The 21,865-nt window shown below is 30.4% G+C and overlaps 1 protein-coding gene across 3 annotated transcripts in view; it reads right to left on the bottom strand.

Moving 5' to 3' along the window:
- LOC101236042 (sorting nexin-24) overlaps positions 1–21,865 on the bottom strand; it is a 56,435-nt gene that overhangs the window by 2,613 nt on the left and 31,957 nt on the right. For all 3 annotated transcript variants that reach the window (XR_010642873.1, XM_065815019.1, XM_065815021.1), the window contains one exon: positions 5,497–5,582. Coding sequence is in view for 2 of the 3 variants with exons in the window: in XM_065815019.1 (XP_065671091.1) it covers positions 5,497–5,582 (86 nt within the window). In the remaining variant the exon portion in view is untranslated. The remainder of the gene's footprint in view (positions 1–5,496; positions 5,583–21,865) is intronic.

The following is a 21,865-nucleotide window of genomic DNA, read 5'->3' as shown; positions in this document are numbered from 1 at the left end:
TTCCCAACAAGGCTGCAAGCAACCACTATTAAGTTGGGAGTTACTAGAAAAAAAGAATAGAGTTATAGAGCAAGGAAACAATTAATAGAAGATTAAGAGAGTTGAAAGTTGTATGAGTCAGGAAAACATGAAGATGGGAGAAAGTTCCAAAGGGTTGAAATGCGGGGGAAAAGATAGACGATTAAAAGTTTTTGGAGCATGTATGAACAGATACAGTAAATGAATGAGACTAAGCTGAATGATGAAGAACATATACAGTATAAGAATGAGACTTTGATGAATGGCAAGTTGAGAGAGAATGAGTTTTATTTGATGGAACTAAAGATGATAGTTCCTCTGAGCAACAACCATGATAGTTAAGGAAAGAAGGTTCAAGTTTAGCAGATAGAACAGGTCCAACTACATTTACAATGCATTTTTGGACCTTGTCTTGAAGAGAAAGAGCATCATTAGAAGAACCAGCCCAAATATGACAACAGTATTCCATACAGGTACAAATCATAGATTTGTAAAGGTAGAGAATGGAATCAGGAGAGAGAAAATGATGAGCACAATAAAGAGAGGCAACCTTAGCAGATGTGAATTTAACAATCAATTGTATATATGGTTTCCATGAAAGGTCAGTAGTAAATGATAATTCTAGAAGACATAAAGAAGAGGACTCGGTGAGAGGGTTTCCATTCATCAATATGTCGACAATACTGCTATAGTTGTTTGCAGTAAATATCTGAGTTTTTGCTGCAGTTAAAATTTACAAGCCACTGTGAGCCCCAACCTGTTACAGAAGCGAGATCAGATTCAAGATTGGTAGCCTGTTCTAAGCAATCAAAAGAAAAGACTTTTTGTCAAGACAAGAATATAAAGTTGAGTCATCAGCAAAAAGAGCTACTTTAGATGTAAGGTTGTTGGGAAGATCATTAATGTAGATAAGAAACAAAATAGGACCAAGGATAGAACCTTAAGGTACCCCAGTTAGTTGCTGGAAATAAAGAAGAGAATTGGCCTTCGAGGATGACTTTAATAAAGTGGTTAGAAAGAAACAATTTGATTATCTTAAAAACTTTCCCAGATACACCATATGAAATAAGCTTATGGAGAAGACCAACATGCCAAACTTTGTTGAAACAAGTCACAGCAGTTTCAACAAAGTTTGAAGGGGTCAAAATGTTCACCAGAGTTTTTAAAAATTGGAACAATAGATGCCATTTTCCAGCAGGCAGGAAAACAAAACTCAGCCAAGCACTTAATAAATAGTTTAGAGAAAATTTAAGAGAGAATTCTGGAGAACAATTTTGTAAGAATTTGACAGGAATGTTGTCTGGACCACAACCCGTAGAAGAGTTTAATCAAGATATGACTTTAGCAATGGAAGCTGGAGTGATTTGAATGTCTAACAATGGGTTAACCTGTTTAATTGGGAATGGAAGGAAGAAAATGGCCATAAGATTCAAGAGTTGTACTAGAAGAGAAGTGCTTTGCAAATTGTTTAGCCTGATCCTTGGGAGAGGTAATAAGATCAGTCCCATGATTGAGAGACGTAATGTTAGACCTTCCTTTGTTAACAACGCCATTGAAGATTTTGCAAAAGTCTCTAGAGCCTAACTTCTGAGATAAAATACAAGATTTAGTGAATTGAGAATAATGGAGATTAGCATCTGACAGCACCTTTTTGCATAGATTTCTTGCAATAATAAATAGCTGTTTGTTCTCAAGATAGTTGGTCTTTTGAAAAAGATGAAAAAAATGATTACGATTAGATACAGCATCTGCACAAGAGGGGTTACCATAATCCAGGACCGTCACATAGGGTGAGTCCGAAAATGAAGTACGAGATGAAAGATTTAAAGAGATCATTGCATGGTCAGAACCACCTAAGGGAGAAAAAGGAGAAACTGAACACAAGCTAGGGTCAGAGACCAGACATAAATCAAGGATTGAAGGTAAATGATTAGGGTTGTCAGGAAAACAAGTCACAAAGTTAATTATCTAAGTAAGAGATTGAGAAATGCAGAAGTTACAGGCTTTAGTGCCAGCAGACATTAGAGTGGTAGAGTCAGTGGCATTAGAGCCAAACCATTCAGTGTGATGAGCATTAAAGTCACCAATAACAACAATATTGGCAGAGGGGTAAAGAGAGAGGGCATGGTCAATTTGATCAGAAATTATATCTAAAAGAGTGCAGTCTTAGGAAGAAGGAAAACGATAAAGAACAAAGAAAAAGGTGATAGAGTGAAGAGGTGCTATGCAGAAGCACATAAAAGAATGGTCAAAGGATTTGAACCTGATTTCAAGACAAATAAGTGAATTGATGTGTGTGTATATCCCCAAGCCAAGCATGTGACTACTGGAGTCTTTTCGAATCAAAAGTTAGTACCCATCAACACTGAGATCGGAAAAAAAGAATAGCAGAATTTAAATTAGTCTCTCTAAGAGCAAGCAAGCCTGGTGAATTTTGCAAGAGGTAAGATTCAACTGATGGAAGGTTGCTTTATTACCACGAATATTTGTAAAAGATTCATTAAAACTGTTTTCTAGAAAATTGTTTTGCAGATAGATATAAAAGTAATGGTTACAATAGGAAATTGCAGCAGCACAATGAGAGAAAAACTATGGAGAAGAGTGAGACTTGACTTGGAATCGTCAAGAGGGAACAAAAGATTCCATGCCAGCCTGAATCCCAGAAGTTACATAAGAAGCACATTTGTCAGCAGGAAGACGAAATATTTCGACGCAAGGGCCATCACGAAGAGAAAATCACGTAAAGAGTCCCAGTCAACTTCAAGGTAGTTGTAAGAGGTACAATGATAAGGGGATTCTGATGATGAAGAAGAATGATGATAAAGATACGATGATATTCAATAAAACAAATGTGATAACTGTTTAAAATGTTATAGTATAACAATTTGCATAATATTTATGGTTAAATTCAACAAAAGTATTTACCTAAGTGCACTTAATAGTATTTACTTTTAGATAATGTCAACCTAAAAGTGTCAATTTTTTAAAAACCTTGTTTCTATGTTGTTATGTTGAAATTTTTGTGCTGACCTGATGCAAACTAAAAATAGTTAAAGATAAATTATAAGTCGGCAATAAATTGTAAAATAATGTAAGTCAACAATAAATTGCCAACCTTAAACTATTATTTCTTATTTTTTTCTGATTCTGCTTAAGCTGTTATTTTGAATAGTTTCCTTTTCTTTTCTGTTAGTTAACGTATTTATTTGGTGCATGTGTGCCAAGTTTTATTTAAGAAATATTTAAAAAATTTTAGATAAAGAAAATGATAACAAAGACAATCAGATGTTTATTAATGAAGCAAATTGAGACCATTATTAATTAAATGACAATCAACAATCACAATTGTCATGTTGCTGTTGCAATCTTTGCTACATTAGATAAAAAACCTAATAATGAAAATAAAACAGTCCACATTGATTTTTAAGGATGGTCCTGCTGTGTGTGGTACAACATTTAAATAAAACTTTAATTGCTGAAATCTGCAGCAGACATTTAATTGCTACAGCTGTGTGGAGAGGCATAGTTGCAACTCATTTAAATAAAGGATGCACATAACATGGTTTATTCAACCTTTTACAAGATGTTTGCGATAACAAGTTTCCTTTTGATGAAAAAGTTACTCTTTTGTAAAATACTTCCAGTATTTTTCACCAAATACTTCCAGTTGTAAAAAGAGGGAAATCAGCTGAAATTGTTGAAGTGTGTATAAAATGCTCTTAAATAATAAAAAATCCTCAATTTTCTGTAAGATTAGCAATGTTAGATTAGCAATGTTAGATTAGCAATGTTAGATTAGAAATGGCAATAAATAAATGTCAAAGCCAAACTTTAACAAAGTTGGTTGAAAATTCTTGTATGACCAACTCTATGTTGCATGTTCAAGAACAAGATTGTTTAACAATTTGTTTTTTAAAGTCAACAAAGATATATTATAAGGTACATCATTTAACAAATGTTACACAAACAATGTTATATTTACAAATCTACATAATTTATAAATGATTATTGTTTTACTATAAACACAACATAACAGAAAAAAAGTTAACTTAGCAAATTTGAAAAGTTAGACGAATCAGATCGCTCTCCAGAATCTTTGAAAATAGGGATACCAGATGCCGAAATGTCATGAGCAATAGCCTTTAATAGGGATAACAGATGCCGAAATGTCATGAGCATTAATAGGGATAACAGATGCCGAAATGTCATGAGCAATTTACAACATTTGGGCCGCTTAACCATAAATTGATGAGTCTTCGCATTACCACTAACCATACTACATGCATAAAGTCTAAAGAAAACTTTGTCACCATTTTTAATTTTTTTAAACTCAATTAAATTAAACACACTAATAAACACTTATTTAATTAAATTTAACAGACCACTATGATGTTCTGAATGTTTTTTGATGACATAAATCTGAATTGATCCTTAAAATTGATCAAATATGTGGGAGTGTTATCTTGCTACACTACTCTCCTTTCTGAACACAACACTCACATTAGTTATAACCATTGTGTCCTGTAATACACTTAACAAATGCTCTAGCTAGGACATCACATATAATAACAGCAAGATTGATTTTGTACTCAATATTTTCATAGCTAAAACTCAGGTGATCATTCTGACCCCTCCAATTATCAGTCTTCTTTCTGTTATAAGCAAGGTCTTTGAGTCTTTGATTAACAAATTTCTCACATTATGAGTCAAATAACTTACTGTCAGATATTCAATACGGTTTTCGATCCTCATGCTCTACGGCTAACTATCTAACTGCATTAGATAGAGGCGAGGAGGCTAGAGTTATTGCTTTTGACATATCTAAAGCTTTTGATAAAGTTTGTCATGGTGGTCTTCTCCATAAGCTTGTTTCATATGGTGTCTGTTTCATCTGAGAAATTTTTAGAGATTATCAAATCGTTTCTTTGATTTGTTTCAATTGATGCTAACTTTGCAGTGGATTCAATTTTTTAAGAGCTCAATAGGAATAGAGAACATAATAAGAAATATAACAAGATAAAAAATAAACAAGAATTACATGAAATAAAAGACTTGGGGTTACAATTCATTAATTCACTAAATACCAAAAAACACTGCAATAATTATTATCAATAACCAAATTTTTGTCCGGTCACTGCAAGCTTTAAGCTGTTACAGTAAGGAAATGTATATATATATATATATATATATGTATATATATATATACATTTAAGACCTTTGATAAAAATATCAAAAAAATACCTTTGAAAATTATCAAAAAAACTCCTTTAATGAAAAACAAAAAGAAAAAAAAATCGATCCTTTACTTAAGTTATGTCATTTAACTTGGGAATTTAGTCTAAGCTCACAAGATTGTTAGCCAAAACTTACAAGTTTTGTAATGAGCCTGGTGGAAAAATAGGAGCATTTTACTTTTATAATGAATAAACAAATTTTTTTTGATAAGAACACAATTAAAAACAAATAAAAAAATATTACCACAGACAGATTCATGTAAGTAAGCATGTTTTTTGAAACAAATCATTTGTTGATGGTTTGTATAACTTCTTTGTTTTTCTCTGCCTCTAAACAATAATTTATATACAGTATGTTTATGTTATTTAAAAAGAGTTTTCATTTAGTAACTGAAATTTATATGTGTATATATATATATATATATATATATATATATATATATATATATATATATATATATATATATATATATATATATATGTATATATATATATATATATATATATGTATATATATATATATATACATATATATATATGTATATATATATATATATATATATATATACAAATATATATATATATATATATATACATATATATATATACACACATATATACATATACCCCTGTATAAAGTAAGGCTTAGTTTGAAATAAATCAGGGAAAAAGGCTAAAGAATAAAAGACTAGCTGTGCTTGTTAACATTGAGGGTTGTCACAACTTTTTGGAGTACCTGCCTTAAAGTCTTCTTCAGGTGAAGATATATATATATAGGAATCATGAAAATACTTGAAGAGTATGATCTCATTTCAAAAGTATGTGGAGTATGCTTTAATACAACTTTAAGTAATAATGGTTCTAGAAAAGGATTACTTATGAGGATTGCAGGAGAGGTAGACAAATACCTTCTTTTACTAGCATGTAAGCATCATATTACTGAGCTTAGAATGGTTCATTTCTGCAAAGCAGTGATAAAAGAGAATAGCATAGGGCCTGAAAATCCTTTATTCATAAAGTTCAAACATATGTTTGAAAACCCTAAATTCGAGTACAACAAAAATAAACTCACTTCTTTTGATTGGAATACCATGGAAGCTTCTTTCAAAACTGTACCAGTTTTGAAGGAAGTTAGCTGAACCAACCATGCAGTATTTATCCCTTTCTGCACATTTCAAATTAAAGAAAACTGAAGTTGTTCATTAAGCGAGGCAAGAGTTTATACTACCTTAAACTTCAGCTTTTGTGCAAGCAACTGGCATTTGAAAAAGAAAATAATAATCAACTTGTAGATTTGAAACTTATCTGTGAGTTTATAGTATATTTTTACGCAAGGAAATTTCTTCAAGCACATAAAGCAATTCAATCTTTTGCTTTTGAGCTTGATTCAATCTTTCACATAAAAGAGTAGAAGAATGTTTGCTCCAACCTGGAGGCAATTGATGCTGTGTTAGCATCTCTTTATAAGCATACATGGTATCTTGATTCAACAAATGTTCCCTTCGTACTTTTGGATAAAAATGTTTCTATGGATAAAAAAAGCAGCTATTGCTGATGCTTTGCTTTCCTTCCAAATGCCGATTTTTTTTTAAACATAAAAGCAAAGATAGAATAGATATGAATAATATCATACAGTGGGTAGCCATTGAAATAGGGCCATCACGTTTTTTGTTTATATTGTCAGCATTAATTCACCTTTCAAACGTAAAATTCACAATTTTTTATAATTATTTACTACATTATTACAAATTATTGTGTAGGTAACACTATTTTGTTGCTAGCAACACTGTATTTTACATGTTTTGACAAGTAAAACCGTGAAATTGTGTTCAGTTACCATTTGTAGAGTGCCGAAGCTTGTTGTGTGTGTGTTAAGGATCTTTCTTCAAACGTTATTTTTAACCAACTATTTTTCAAAATTTTAATTTTTTAAGTGTTTTATTAAGTGAAAGACTTCTTTGAAAGTAGTTTTTCAAAAAATATACATTATTTTAACTTTTTTAATTTTCTTTTACATATTTTTGTAGTGTGTTTATTTGTCTTTTAAATTTTTTTAAAGTTTCTGATAATTGGTAAAAAAAAAGATGTGAATGTTTGTAAAGCAAGTGAAATAATGTCACTTTTAAGCAACACTAACTATTTTCAACAAGAAATTTCAAGAAGAATTGGCGTTTCTAGGCAGAGTGTGCAAAGAATAGCATCAAAAATAAAAAACGGCGAAAACCCTATATCCACACTCCGTAAAAACTGTAAAGGAAAACGCCTTACAACGCCAAGGTCTGAGAGAACTATCAGGAATATTTGCTTGGAGAATAAAAAGAAACCCAGAAAAATAATCACAACATTGATTAAAGATGCTGGAATTAATATTAGTGATCACACAGTTAGGAGACCCTTAGATGAGTTAGGCTTTAAGTGTGATCGCCCTGCGAAAAAACAAAAATTAATGCCTGCCATGAAGGATAAATGACTGAAATGGGCTATAAAACACCGCAATATGACAACAGATGATTGGAGAAAGGTAATTATTTCTTAAACATGTCATTTTCTGCTTTATTTCTCGATTTTCTTTAGATTGATGAAAGACTAACATTTTTTGAAACATTTGTTTTCAGGTGTGCTTTTCTGATGAATCTACGTTTCAGATCTTGGGTGAAAAATTTAATCCAGACTGCATTATCGAGACAGTAAAACATCCATTTTCAATTATGGTGTGGTCCGTTATATGTGGTAAGGGTACGGGAAGGCTTTACATAGTCCAAAGGACAATGAGACAGGACCAATACAAAGAAGTTTTGGAGCAAAAGCTCATTCCTCAAGTCTCGGAATGGTTTCCAGATGGCGAATTTATATTTATGCAAGATTCTGCCCCATGCCATACGGCAAAATCCATTAAAAAGTTTCTTGGAGAGAAAAAATTCCACTGCTGGATTGGCCAGGAAATTCCCCGGATCTTAATTCTATAGAAAACCTGTGGAAACTATTAAAACGGGAGGTTTCTTTAAAAGAACTGGTGACAAATAAAATCCAGCTTATTGAAAAACTAATTGAATGTTGGCATTGAAACTGTAAATAGTATATAATAAATAACTAAAATAAAATAACTAAAAATAATGTAAAATAACTAAATAGTAACAAATTCTCTCGTTTTTGGTTGATGAGTTTTCTTGTCTAATTTTTTCATTAATAGGGTTAGATGATCAGAGTGAGAGACTGGTTGTCACTTCCACCCCAATAATGGCACACCCAAGCCTCATTAAAGAATTTAGAAAACTTTGCCAAACTGTTAACTATTGTGGAATGATCTTTCTGAACAAGCAATTGATGAAGATGACAAGTAGAACAGACTTGTCGACTTAACTGTCGACAAAGTAAAGTCAACTTTTAGAGTTCTTGGTGTTGGAAAAAGTAAATCATCAGATGATGTCTGATGTCACTCTCTAAATTAAAGAAAAGGAAACTGTAGACTTAAAAAACTGTAACTTATTTAAAATACTTATATCAATTAATGCATAACTTTTATCTTAATAGTATTTGCAAAATTATGTAAAAAACATGATGACATACTCTTTTAAAATGAAAATATAGATAACAAATGACTAAGAAAAAAAAAATTGAATAACAATTTCATTTTAATCACCCTAAAAATACCCAGAAAACACCCTATTTTTCCTTTTTTAAATTTTGTGACAAAATTTGCCTTGAGAGCAACTTCAATGTCAACCATCTGATTACTCTAAACAAATTTTGACAAAGTTTTTGCACATTTACTCCAACTTTAGCTGGGTATGTACTTTATTTTCAAAAATTCTCTCAAAATGACTACCCTTAATATATATATACGTATGTATACATATATATATATACATATATATATTTAGTAAGTGACACAAGAGACGCTAGCTCTTTAGAGCAGTGCCCATTATAGTATTTGCAGAAAGAAGAAAGAGAAGCAACATTACAACAATATGATAATAGTTGGAGGTTGGTTGCAAGAGCAGTTCAACTATGTTTACAATGCGTTTTTGCACCTTGTCTAAAAGAGAAAGGGCATCATTAGAAGATCCGCCCAAGATATGGCAACAGTATTCCATAAAAAGCCAGATTTGAGATTTATAGAGGTAAAGAATAGAATCCGGAGTAAGAAAGTGTTGAGCACGATAAAGAGAAGCAACCTTAGCAGATGCTAATTTTGTAATTGATTTGATATATGGTTTCCAAGAAAGATGGTAAGTAAGAGTTAAATCTAGAAGATAAAAGGTAGATGACCCAACATTACCCGAGTACATTACCCTTCATAAATATAGGAAGATCTAAATTATTGCAATAATGATTGACTGATCAGAGAGTGTTGGCTTCTTATGACAAGAATATATGGTAGTATCATCAGCAAACAATGCCAACTTAGATGTGAGAATATCTGAAAGATCGTTAATGTAAATTAAAAAGAGTATAGGGCCTAGGATTAAACCTTGAGGGACCACTAAAATGACAGTATATGAAGAAGAGTGTTGTTCATTGAGGACAACTTTTATACCACAATTGGAAAGGAAGGAATCAATAATCTTAAAGATGTTACCAGATACACCATAAGAAGAAAGCTTATGAAGAAGACCAGCATGCCAAATTTTATCAAAAGCTTTAGAAATGTCAAGAGCAATGGCCTTACCCTCTCCACCTTTATCTAATCTACAATAAAACCTATCGGTTATTACTGTTAGCAAATCAGCTGTAGAACAAGAAGATTGAAATCCATATTGATGATCAGAAAATAAGTTATTAGATTCAAGATTAGAAATTGTTTGTTAATTAAAGATTCAAAAACCTTGCTTATGAAAGGAAGAAGACTAATGGGACTGTAGTTAGAAGAATCAGATCGCTCTCCAGAATTTTTGGGATAACAGATGCCACTTTCCAGCAGACTGGAAAACAAGACTCTGATAAGCACTTGTTGAATAGTAGTAAAAGTATAGAAGACAGTTCCGGAGAACACTTCTGCAGTACTATAACAGTATGTTATAGTCTTGCAGAAGTATGTTGTCCGGGCCACAAGCTGTAAAAGAGTCTATGCAGGAAATCACTTTAGATACAGAAGCTGGAGTGATACAAATATCAAGCAATGGATCAACCTGTTTGTTGGCTATAACAGGTAGAATGCAACTAGTGGAATCAAGTGATGATATTGATAAAAGTTCTTGGCAAACAATTCAGCTTTGTCTTTAGGTGAGGTAACAAAGTCTGAACCATATAAGAGAGGTGGAATTACAGATTTGCCCTTATTATTGATACTATTAAAAATGTCACGAGAGCCTAATTTTTGTGATGAAATACGAGATTTCATGACCCGAGAATAGCGGGCTTTGGCGTTCGACAAAACGTTTTTACAATGGTTTCTAGCAGTAATAAACAGACGTCTGTTTTCTGGAGAATTGTTTTGCTGATAGATATGGAAGTCACAGTTTCCATTGGCAATCGCAGCAGCACAATGTGAGGAAGACCATGGAGGAGAATGAGGCTTGACCTGGAATCGACAAGAGGGAATAACAGATTCCATGCCAGCTTGAATCCACGAAGTTATGTAAAAAGCACATTTGTCAGCAGGAAGACGAAAGATTTCTACCCAAGGGCCATCACGAAGAAAATCACGGAAAGAGTCCCAGTAAGCTTTCAAGTAGTTGTAAGAGGTACGATTATAGGGGGAATCAGATGATGAAGAAGAATGAGATAATAATTTTAGAGAGATCAAACCGTGATCAGAAGCACCTAAGGTGAATGTGGAAAAACTGACCACTAACAAAGATCAAAAACAAGACAGGTCAGGCAGAGAAGGTAAATGATTCGGTTTGTCTGGAAAGTTGACAATTTAAGTTAGGGATTGAGAAAGGCAAAAGTTGTGGGCTTTAAAGCCTGCAGAGTCACTGACACTAGAGCCAAGCCATTCAGTGTAATGAGCATGATGAGCAGTGTGATAAGTCACCGACAACAACAATATAGGCTGATGGATAAAGAGAGAGGGCTTGGTCAATATGATCAGAAGTAACATCAAAAAGAGTGCAGTCTTGAGATGGAGAGCGATATAGAACAAAGAGAAAGGCGATAGAATATATAACATATAGAAAGATGATAAAGTGAAGTGGTGCTAAACAAAAGCACCTAAAAGAATAGTCTGTGGATTCAAACCTAGTTTCACGACAAACAGGTGAAAATGGGTGAATTCTTACAAATGTAAATGCCCAGGCCAAGCATGTGACTATTGGAGTCTTTACGAATTAAAGGAAGATAACTATCAACACTAAGATAGCAAGATGAAACAGCTGAACTCAAATTAGTCTCACAAAGAGCAAGTAGGTCTGGTGAACTTTGCAAGAGATAAGACTCAATAGAAGAAAAATTACTTCGAAGACCACGAATATTAGTGAATGTTAGGTTTAGAGTACTTGATGATGATTATGGTTTTTTGTGTTTTATAGTTTTTAGTACTTTATTCATTTTTAAATTTGTTAAAGAACTTGACTCAAAGCATAGATAGTACTCAGAATACTGTTTAATAGCCCAAGCAATTGCCTAATTACTTTTAATAAACCCTAAGCTATAACAAAGGGCTCCAAATGTGGCCTTAGCAATGCACACCAAAAGTACAAACAGGGACACCATCCATGCGCAACATGGCACTGTTAATACTTTGATATTTTTCAGCTGTTGATGGAATCAGCCTCTCTGAAAGCTACCACAGAGTTCGGGAAACCTGACTACCAGCTGGCCTCAGAACCATAAAACTGAGTTTTAGAGCTGTACCCTCATTAGGAGATAACAGAATGAGTTGCCTAGTCATAAAATTAGAGATACAAGCAAAACCCATGCATTGAGTCAAGAAGATCCAGCATTCAATATATACATATATAATATATATATATATATATATAATTCTATATATTATATAACTTTGTATATTATATATACCTAATATATATAATATATACTTATATATATAGATATATATATATATATTTATACATATATTAATATATATTAATATATAGTATATATTATATATGTATTAAGTATATATTATATATATTAATATATATAATATATATTTAATATATACTTAATATATAATATATATATATATATATATATATATATATATATATATATACATATACATATATATATATATATATATATATATATATATATATATATATATATATATATATATATATATATATATATATATATATGAAGGGCTCAGTGGAAAAAGTACTTAAGTTACATTTGTTCAAAAATGAGTTAAGACCGGTATATTATTTGATTCCATCCCTGTAAATTTGGGCCATGGAAAAAGTACCCAAGTAGCTTAAATCGAATACTATACATCAGCTGTTTTGGTAAAATTTTTAAGAAAAAGTTCTTAAGTGCTGATCTTTAAGGAAAAAAGTTCTTAACTGTTACCAACCAATCACAAAATTACTGCCAGCCAATAAGACTAAATATCTACCAAATAAATATTTATCATCTCCTAATTTTTATGTTCAAAATTAATAAAAGTATCATTCCAAAAATATTTAACCCGTTATTCAAAATAAAGGAAAACAAATATCTAACTAGATATTCAAATAACAGATATATACAGCCCAAAAGTTATTATGCAGCAACTGATTTTTCAATTTCAATAAGAGGACCAAAGGCATGGAATAAAATACTTTCAACTGAACTTAAAACTCTAACAATGCTTAATGAGTTTAAGACAAAACTAAGACAGCTATTAATAAAGAATGATTTACCACAAAACTATTTCTGAAATTACATTATGATTTATCTATCAAATACATGAAAAGTATATTAATTTTAGAAAAAGACTGAGTTAAATTTATTTATATCCTAATATATATTTTTCTTGTTTTTGTTTTTTGCTAAGCCTATAGCGCTTCTAGCTAATTTTTCACTTTTTTTTTATTTTTTATTAATAGATGTTTTATTTATTATTTTAGCACTTTTGTACATTTGTTTATTTTATAAATTTAACGAAGCTTCTTATTTTAAAATTAAACTTTATATTTACGGAACTTATAAAGGGGCTTGGTGATAAGACATATTAGTCTTCTTCTCGCTCCTGCTATATTTATATTTTGTTAGTAAATTACGGAATGTGTATTTTTAAATGGCAAAAAAAGAAAAAAAAAAGAATGCACCAAAGAGTAACACCCTTCCTGTTACTTTCAACAACAATGGCTGACACCGTAGTTGAGAAAAGTGAAAACAAAACTGGGAAAAAAAGAAAATCTACACCAAATAAATGGTCAAAGACTGCAATAAAGCATGCCAAAGCTTCACGTATGTTGTTTATTGAGTAATCAAAATAATGAAATTAAAGATAGCTATGTATACTAACTTATATTTGAAAAAAAAATCACTTTACTTTAAATCATGCCATGAGGCATGATGCTATAATTTCGGCTTCCATGAGGCATGATGCTATAATTTCAGCTGTACAGACTGTACACAGTACTGTTATCACTGCAGAATTTTGGCGATTTGAGGACTTTATTATTAATATTATGTAAAATCTAGATCTAGTCTGTTTTAAATTATACGTATATTAGCCTTAGTTATTTATTTCTATTGAATTAAACAGTTCTCAGTTCTATTTTTAAATAGTAGGCCCTATCTTAATTTGATTTTTTTTAAATTTATAGTTTATAGATCTAGTTACTAGATTTAGTATTAGCCTATCTATACTATTAGTATTACGCCCTCTTCACCTCACTCATTTTATGTTGTAGCCTAATGTAAAATGTAAACTTTATATTTGCAGGCGATGCGCACAAAAACCACGTGGGAAAGGATGTTGATGAAAGGAGCCAGCACTATGTGGACTGCAGGTGCAAATGCCTAGACAAGTTTAACGATGGAGAAAAGAGTAATATTTTAAAAGAATTTAATGAGCTTGCCGAACATGAGAAACAAAACATTTATTTAAGGGGTTGCATTTCTGTAAAAGAAGAAAACACTATTAGACGAAAACAGAGTCAGGCAGTCCCCAAAACATTCCGTAGCAGCTACAGCTACACAATAAAAGAAACTGGCTCTCCTATACCTGTGTGTAAAAATGCTTTTTGTGCTCTGCACGGTATTAAGGAATCACGCCTGAAAAAAAAAGTCCTTGACTTTGAAGAACCCCTACAAGACTTAAGAGGAAAGCATGGGCATCACAAAAAACTTAATGATGAGATTCGCCAAGCAATCCGTCAACATATTTCTTCATTTCCTGCAAGAGAAAGCCACTATTCTCGAGCAGACAATAGAAAAAAGATCTACCTAACCTCTGACCTTAACATTTCTGAGATGTTTAGGTTGTTTTTGGAACAACACCCAGACATGAAAACTATCATTAAGAATGGATCTACAGAGATATTTTCAACTATGAATTTAATATTAGTTTTGGGTTTCCACGCACAGATGTGTGTGACACATGTGAAAAATTTAATGCTGATATTAAATCTGCCACTGTCAACATAAACAATGATTTGGTGTTAAAACTGAGAACTGAACATGAAGTTCACAAAAGAAAAGGGGATGCCTTCTATGAGCAGATAAGAGAGGACAAGCATCTTGCTCTTTCTACTGATGATACTCAAATCATAGCTATGGATTTTCAAAAGAACCTGCTTCTACCTGTTACTGGGATTGGTCAGGAATACTACAAAAGACAGCTGGCTGTGCATAACCTTGCCATTCATGATGTTTGCTCTGGAAATGCTTCGATGTACCTTTATGCCGAAAACTTTGCTCACAAAGGACCCAATGAGGTTCTTTCATGTCTGGAACACTATATAGATGAATTGCCAGAGTCGATAAGGAAACTGGTCATTTTCACAGATAATTGTTTTTCACAAAACAAGAACCGATACATTGTTGCTTTTTTGCAAAATTTATGCAATACTAAACTCAGTGAAGTTGTTATTAAGTACCTATTCCTGGTCACAGCAGAATGCCATGTGACAGAGACTTTGGCAGGATTGAAAAAAAAAATTAAAAACAGATAAGTTTCATAAGCCTTCTGACCTGGTAAATCTTATTGCCAAAACAAGCATTAATAGTTCATGGAAAATTGTGTATGTCGAACATCCATTTACAGACAATTTGGAAATGGACAGTAGACCTGTTGTAAGGGTTAAAGATTTTAAATCTAGCCTGGATAAAGTAATTAAAGCGCCAGAGGGTATTGCCAGTCTCAGAGGGATTTTATTTGAAAGGCTTAAGAACCCTGTAGGCAGAAGCTCAATGACTGGCCCCCTCACTTCCACTTTAAATTTATTAAAAAGGGGAAAATCACTGAGCACCTTAAAATCGGCAATTAAAGATTGCCCTTTGGCATTCAACAGTTTTCTTCCAATAAAAAAAGTAAAATTTAATGATATTATGTCACTTTTGTCACATGTCCATCTTCCAGAGAGTGTAACTTACACTTCCCTCAAACCTATAGAAATGTCTCCAGAAGGGATGAGCAAGCTGATGATTTTGAATAGGGCATTAATTTAATTTAAATTTGTATAGATAATTATTATGGTAAATAGTCTTACCATAAAGATTGTAAATAATTATCACATCACATTTGTTTTACTATTTTTGTTGACCAATAGTGTAAATTCACTTTGTGTTTATACTTTTTTGTTTAAAATTTGAATGGAAATAAACATTTTGACATAATCATAAACAGAATCTTGTAAAAAAAGTGTGTTTATTGTTAAAGAATATTACTATTTGCCATTAGATGTTTACCTTAAAGGCAGTCTTTTAATAAAATGATTTTCCAGTAGGTATTATTCAAATAGCAACTATAACAAGTATCAGTAGATTGTTCCATCTTATGTAACCTACACTAATAGGCAGATGATCACTGATGAACTTAACACTGGCAACAGAAATGTTATCTACCTATTAATTAAACATCATACTAACAGCTGCTTGAATTATAAATAAACAGGGTGTGAGAAGGGGACTATTATAGATTGACAAAAACATTTATTGGTGCAAAACATTGCTGGTAAATTTAAAAATTAGGTTGAAAATAAAAATTTAGGGCAAAAAGTACCTAAGTGCAAAACATCTTATTTATCACAAAATCATTATTTTTTTACAAAACAAGTATAAAACTTGGTTTAGATATGTAGCAGTGTGTGCTGGATATAAAAAAAAATGTTACAGTTGAGTAAAAGGAATAAAAAGTATTTCAGCTTCAATTTAAAAACTTTGACCTACTTTTTCTCAAAACTCTCAAAATACACTTAAGTACTTTTTCCACTGAGCCCTTCATATATAGTGCTCAAAGTGGAGAAAAAAAAGTAACAGTATGGTTTTTGGTAAATTAAAAATACCATCCTGCCTAATCATTGTTACATATAGAGATTTGTAAAATGGTGGCGGGATGGTTTATATATCCCACCGCATCTCGCCTCACTTTGAGTGCTGTATATATATATATATATATATATATATATATATATATATATATATATATATATATATATATATATATATATATATATATATATATATATATATATATATATATATATATATATATATATTAGGGCCCTGCGAATCACCTTTTTGGTATCGAATTGAATTCTGAATCGAATCAGGCTTTGATTCGCAAATGGATTCGAATCTCGAATCAAATCAGCATTTTGAGGATACCTATGTTTTAGTTAAACTTAGATTTCTTCAAAATGCATATAAACACACCTCCTTATGGAACATCTGAGTATCAGGTTAAAATTATCCAACCAACATTATACAAAAATATAACTCAACTAATTAATTCAAGAAACTTTGTCAACGATGCTAAAAAATAAAAGGTAGGCTCTAATGAAATTCAGGTTTCAGTTAATTTATATCCATCTGTACCAATTGATTGATCGATAATGATATCCCAATCAATTAATGATAAACCCAATTGGTTTATCATTATTGGTGGTCATAGTTGAAGCATTTTTGCTAAGCATAGAAAAAAAGCCCTTAATATAGCCTTTGTTAATTCATTCCGACCAATAACTTACAAAAGAAATGTGGATGATAGCCATGCTTGCTTCAATTCAAAAAAAAAGCAAGAATTGTTTCTTAAAACTTTACTTGAACAAAACCCCTCCATAAAATATACTGTTGAAAAAGAAAACAACTATTTAGATATTTGTATTACAAACACAATGAATGGAGTTTCAAGTACACTGTAAGGATGTGATAACAAATGTTTAAATAAAACCAAACTCCAACATCAACCCATGCATAACCACTGGCGTCTTTAAAGAACATATTATGCAACAACAAAACAAAACTTCCTCCAAACTCAAATCCAGGAGTTTACCAACTTAAATGCAAAGGCGGAAATATATATATTGGTGAGACTGAAAAGAGAATCATTTCAAGAATTGCAGAACACCAAAGAGCCAGTAAAAATTAAAAATGGTCAAGTTCAGGAGCCACGGAACATTCTTAAACATGCCGTGGTAACTTTGATTGGCTGAATCTTAAGACCTTGGCAGTCGTTCCAGAATACAGGATAAGAAAAATTAGAGAATCCCTGGAGATTAACAAAGCAAAAGTTCAATATGAGATTGTATTGGTATTGGGCAAGCTGTTCTAAATTGAAATGACGAGATAATATAAAAACAAAAACTTGGGGACCCATTTTGACAAAAATTTTACGGACGTCATTGTTATATTATTTAATTGGTTTTATATTTCATGCTTTTTAATGTCTTCTTTTGAAATGGTTTGTTATATGTTATTTTGTAATGTTTTTTCATTACCTGATGACACTGACCACAATAGGTCAGCAAAATATTGTTAATATACTATCATATCAATATACTTAAAAATAGTTTCATACAAATATACTTAAAAATAGTATCAATACAATAGTATCATACAAATATATTTAAAAATAGTTATACACTGCCTTTTTTATTGAAATCACCTTGCATATATATATATATATATATATATATATATATATATATATATATATATATATATATATATATATATATATATATATGTATATATGTATATAAATATATATATATGTATGAATATATATATATATATATATATATATATATATATATATATATATATATATATATATATATATATATATATATATATATATATGTATATATAAATTAATATATATCAAGCTTTTTCAGGAGAAATGTGAGGTTGCAAGCCTTATATGACCACACATATTTTATTTTGTTTTGACAACTTGGCTGTGGTTCGTTGTAAAAACAAAAAAAAAATGCTCTGAATAAACTAAATAAACAAAAATGTAAACTTAAATTAATTTTAAAAATAAACTGGAAAGAGAAATAAAAACTAAAAAAAATACAAAACTAAACTTAAAAAGAAAAACTCTAAAAAATAGTTTCATACAAATATATTTAAAAATAGTATCAATACAATAGTATCATACAAATATATTTAAAAATAGTTATACACTGCCTTTTTTATTGAAATCACCTTGCATATATATATATATATATATATATATATATATATATATATGTATATATATATATATATATATATATATATATATATATATATATATATACATATATATATATATGTATATATGTATATAAATATTATAAATATATATATGTATGAATATATATGTATGAATATATATATATATATGTTTTTAAATATATATATATATATGTTTATAAATATATATAAATATGTATGAATATATATATATATATTCATACATATATATATTTATATACATATATATATATATATATGTATATAAATATATATATGTATGAATATATATATATATGTATGTTTATAAATATATATATATATGCATGAATATATATATATGTATGAATATATATATATATATATATATATATATATATATATATATATATATATATATATCTGTGTGTGTGTGTGTATATAACTTAATATATATCAAGCTTTTTCAGGAGATATGTGAGGTTGCAGGCCTTATATGACCACACATATTTTATTTTGTTTTGACAACTTGGCCGCGGTTCATTGTAAAAACAAAAAAAAAATGCTCTGAATAAACTAAATAAACAAAAATGTAAACTTAAATTAATTTTAAAAATAAACTGGAAAGAGAAATAAAAACTAAAAAAAATACAAAACTAAACTTAAAAAAAAAATCTCTAAGAATGATCAAATGAATAAAAATAAACTAGAAGAAATAAAAGCATAAAATCAATATACGCTTTTCTTTTAATTTACTACAAAGAATTGAAAAAAAATCGAAGTTTCAAAGTTATTTTAATCCAAGCTTGATTACTTCGAAACTTAATTCTTTAAAAATGCCTAAAAAAGCAAATAAAACATAAATAAAATTATCCATTAGTAGGATTTGAACCCTACTGATCAAAAACAAAAGTTGTCTTTGTGTATGTGCTCAAATACTTGAAAAAAATATTTCTAAAATTTCAAGCTGCCTCATGGGGGACAAAATTACTAAAAATAGGTATTTTTGATGAAAATAGACTGTTTGAGCCAATAATTTTTTTTCATTAAAGAGTATATTTTCCTGTCAAATAATATAAGATAAAACTGTAAAAACTGAAAAGAATGACATTCTTTTTTATCAAATATGAACATATTTTGATGACCTTCTTAGATCACCAAAATACATTCTTTTCTTTTTTTACCATGGTGCTCAAAGAAGTCTTAACATAGAGCACACATGGAGAATAGCATTTAATAGATTGGCTCTCTGTTTCCAACCTTACCAAACACATTTTTGTGCCAAGCTAGAAATTGAACACAAGACTTGGCAGTCTAAATCCGAATGCTAGACCACTACGCTAAGGCTGCTACAAATATGTATAAACATTTACAAACAAATATGAATATTTCAACCAGTTACTTTACATGTCACAATGACAAAATTTTACTCTGTAACTTTTTTACTCTGTTAGCTATTTAAGCATGTAAAATTTTAAGCATAAATAAAATTTTAATTTTAATTTTACTTTTTATATGATTAGCTATTAAAGTGAATATTTAAAAATCATAAAATAAAAAAAAATTAACTTGCCTAAATTTTAATTTACAGATTAGCAAGTTTACATTATGTTAAAAGATGCAATAAAAATATTTATTCATTAATTATTTTAATATCCATTATCCATTGGCATTGGAGGCAGGCATGTAAACATGATGGAATAAAAATATCTCATAATTTTTCTCCACATACAGCCATCGAAGTCTCAGCTACTAGCTTGACACACCACTCCACGGTTATTTTATTGTCTTTCCAGTTGATGAATTCGATGTGCATCTAAGTTAAGCAACAACGCACATCTAAGTTAAGCTTTGGAAAACTGAAAAGTACACAGTGTGACTTTTTTTCAGGCGCTTTAAGAATGCACCTTAATCCTAAATTATAAATGGGTTGGCGTTCATCACTAATCATTGCTAGTAAGAGCTTTTCTGGAAGGGCAAAATAGCTGTTACATTGTAATACAGGATCTACTATATCTCGCAATTCCTACGATAAGTAAAGTGACTGTTGAATAAGTTTAAAAGGATGTCACGCACCATCTTTGCATGAAGTATGCATCTTAATACTAAACCAAACAGGTGAATAAACTCTCATGACATATGTTGCTAAATGGCTACATACAAATGTAGAAGTCTATTCACTGTTGTCAGCCATTGATAGTGATTTAGGACCCCTGGAGTTTTCTTTGATAGAGCTAGTAAACACTCACCTTTATATATTGCTTTGCACAATTCCCACATATATTTTGATCTGTGCTCAGATCTTTAAGTTCAACTTTTGGAAGAGTTACATCAATCTTTTCCAATGCTTTACAAGTGTCTTACCGATTGGACCTGAAAAAGATTTTGGTCCCTTGGTTGATCCATTCAAAATAAAATAGCATAATGTCGAAGAGGGATTTTGCCTGCATACAATAGGCAAATAAACTCAATTGCACCGCCCTTGCTTTATGTGTTAATGGCAGTTCCGTCACTTCCAACTGCTATCAACTTCTGAATGTCAATATTTTTGATAGCAATAAACTTTACTATAGAACTTTTTATCAAATTATTGTCAATCCAAATGGTGATAAATGCCCCAGATATTTAGACCTCGTTTCTTCTATTAAAGAGATGTGCTCTTTTGTAATACTTTTTTCAATAAAACTTAAACTCTTTCTTGATGTTTTCAAGAGTTTTATCTTTTCATTCTTAAAAAAAAACTCCACAAATTTTTGAATTTTTAGGTTTTAATTAATCATGCCTTCTCTTACGTTTTCATTGTATTTTACTCGGATCAATAACATGAGAAGTATCTTGTTAATTAACAACACCAAAGTCTTCCAAAACTGCATTTGCTATTGCGGCTCCGGCTCTATCTGAGATGACATATCAGTCACAGATGTTTGCTAAAGCAGTAAATGGTTACCGACATGAAAAAATGAGGAACTAATAATGTCAATCAAAGAAACATTAGAAACATGATTAATATAGTTATCATCTTTATTGCTTTGAGATGTAGATTAACTTGCAATTTCACCAACTGCAGGCGTAGACAT

This window comes from Hydra vulgaris, chromosome 13 (assembly GCF_038396675.1).
Source record: "Hydra vulgaris chromosome 13, alternate assembly HydraT2T_AEP".
Taxonomy (NCBI): domain Eukaryota; kingdom Metazoa; phylum Cnidaria; class Hydrozoa; order Anthoathecata; family Hydridae; genus Hydra; species Hydra vulgaris.
This window is presented reverse-complemented; position numbering and strand designations above follow the sequence as displayed.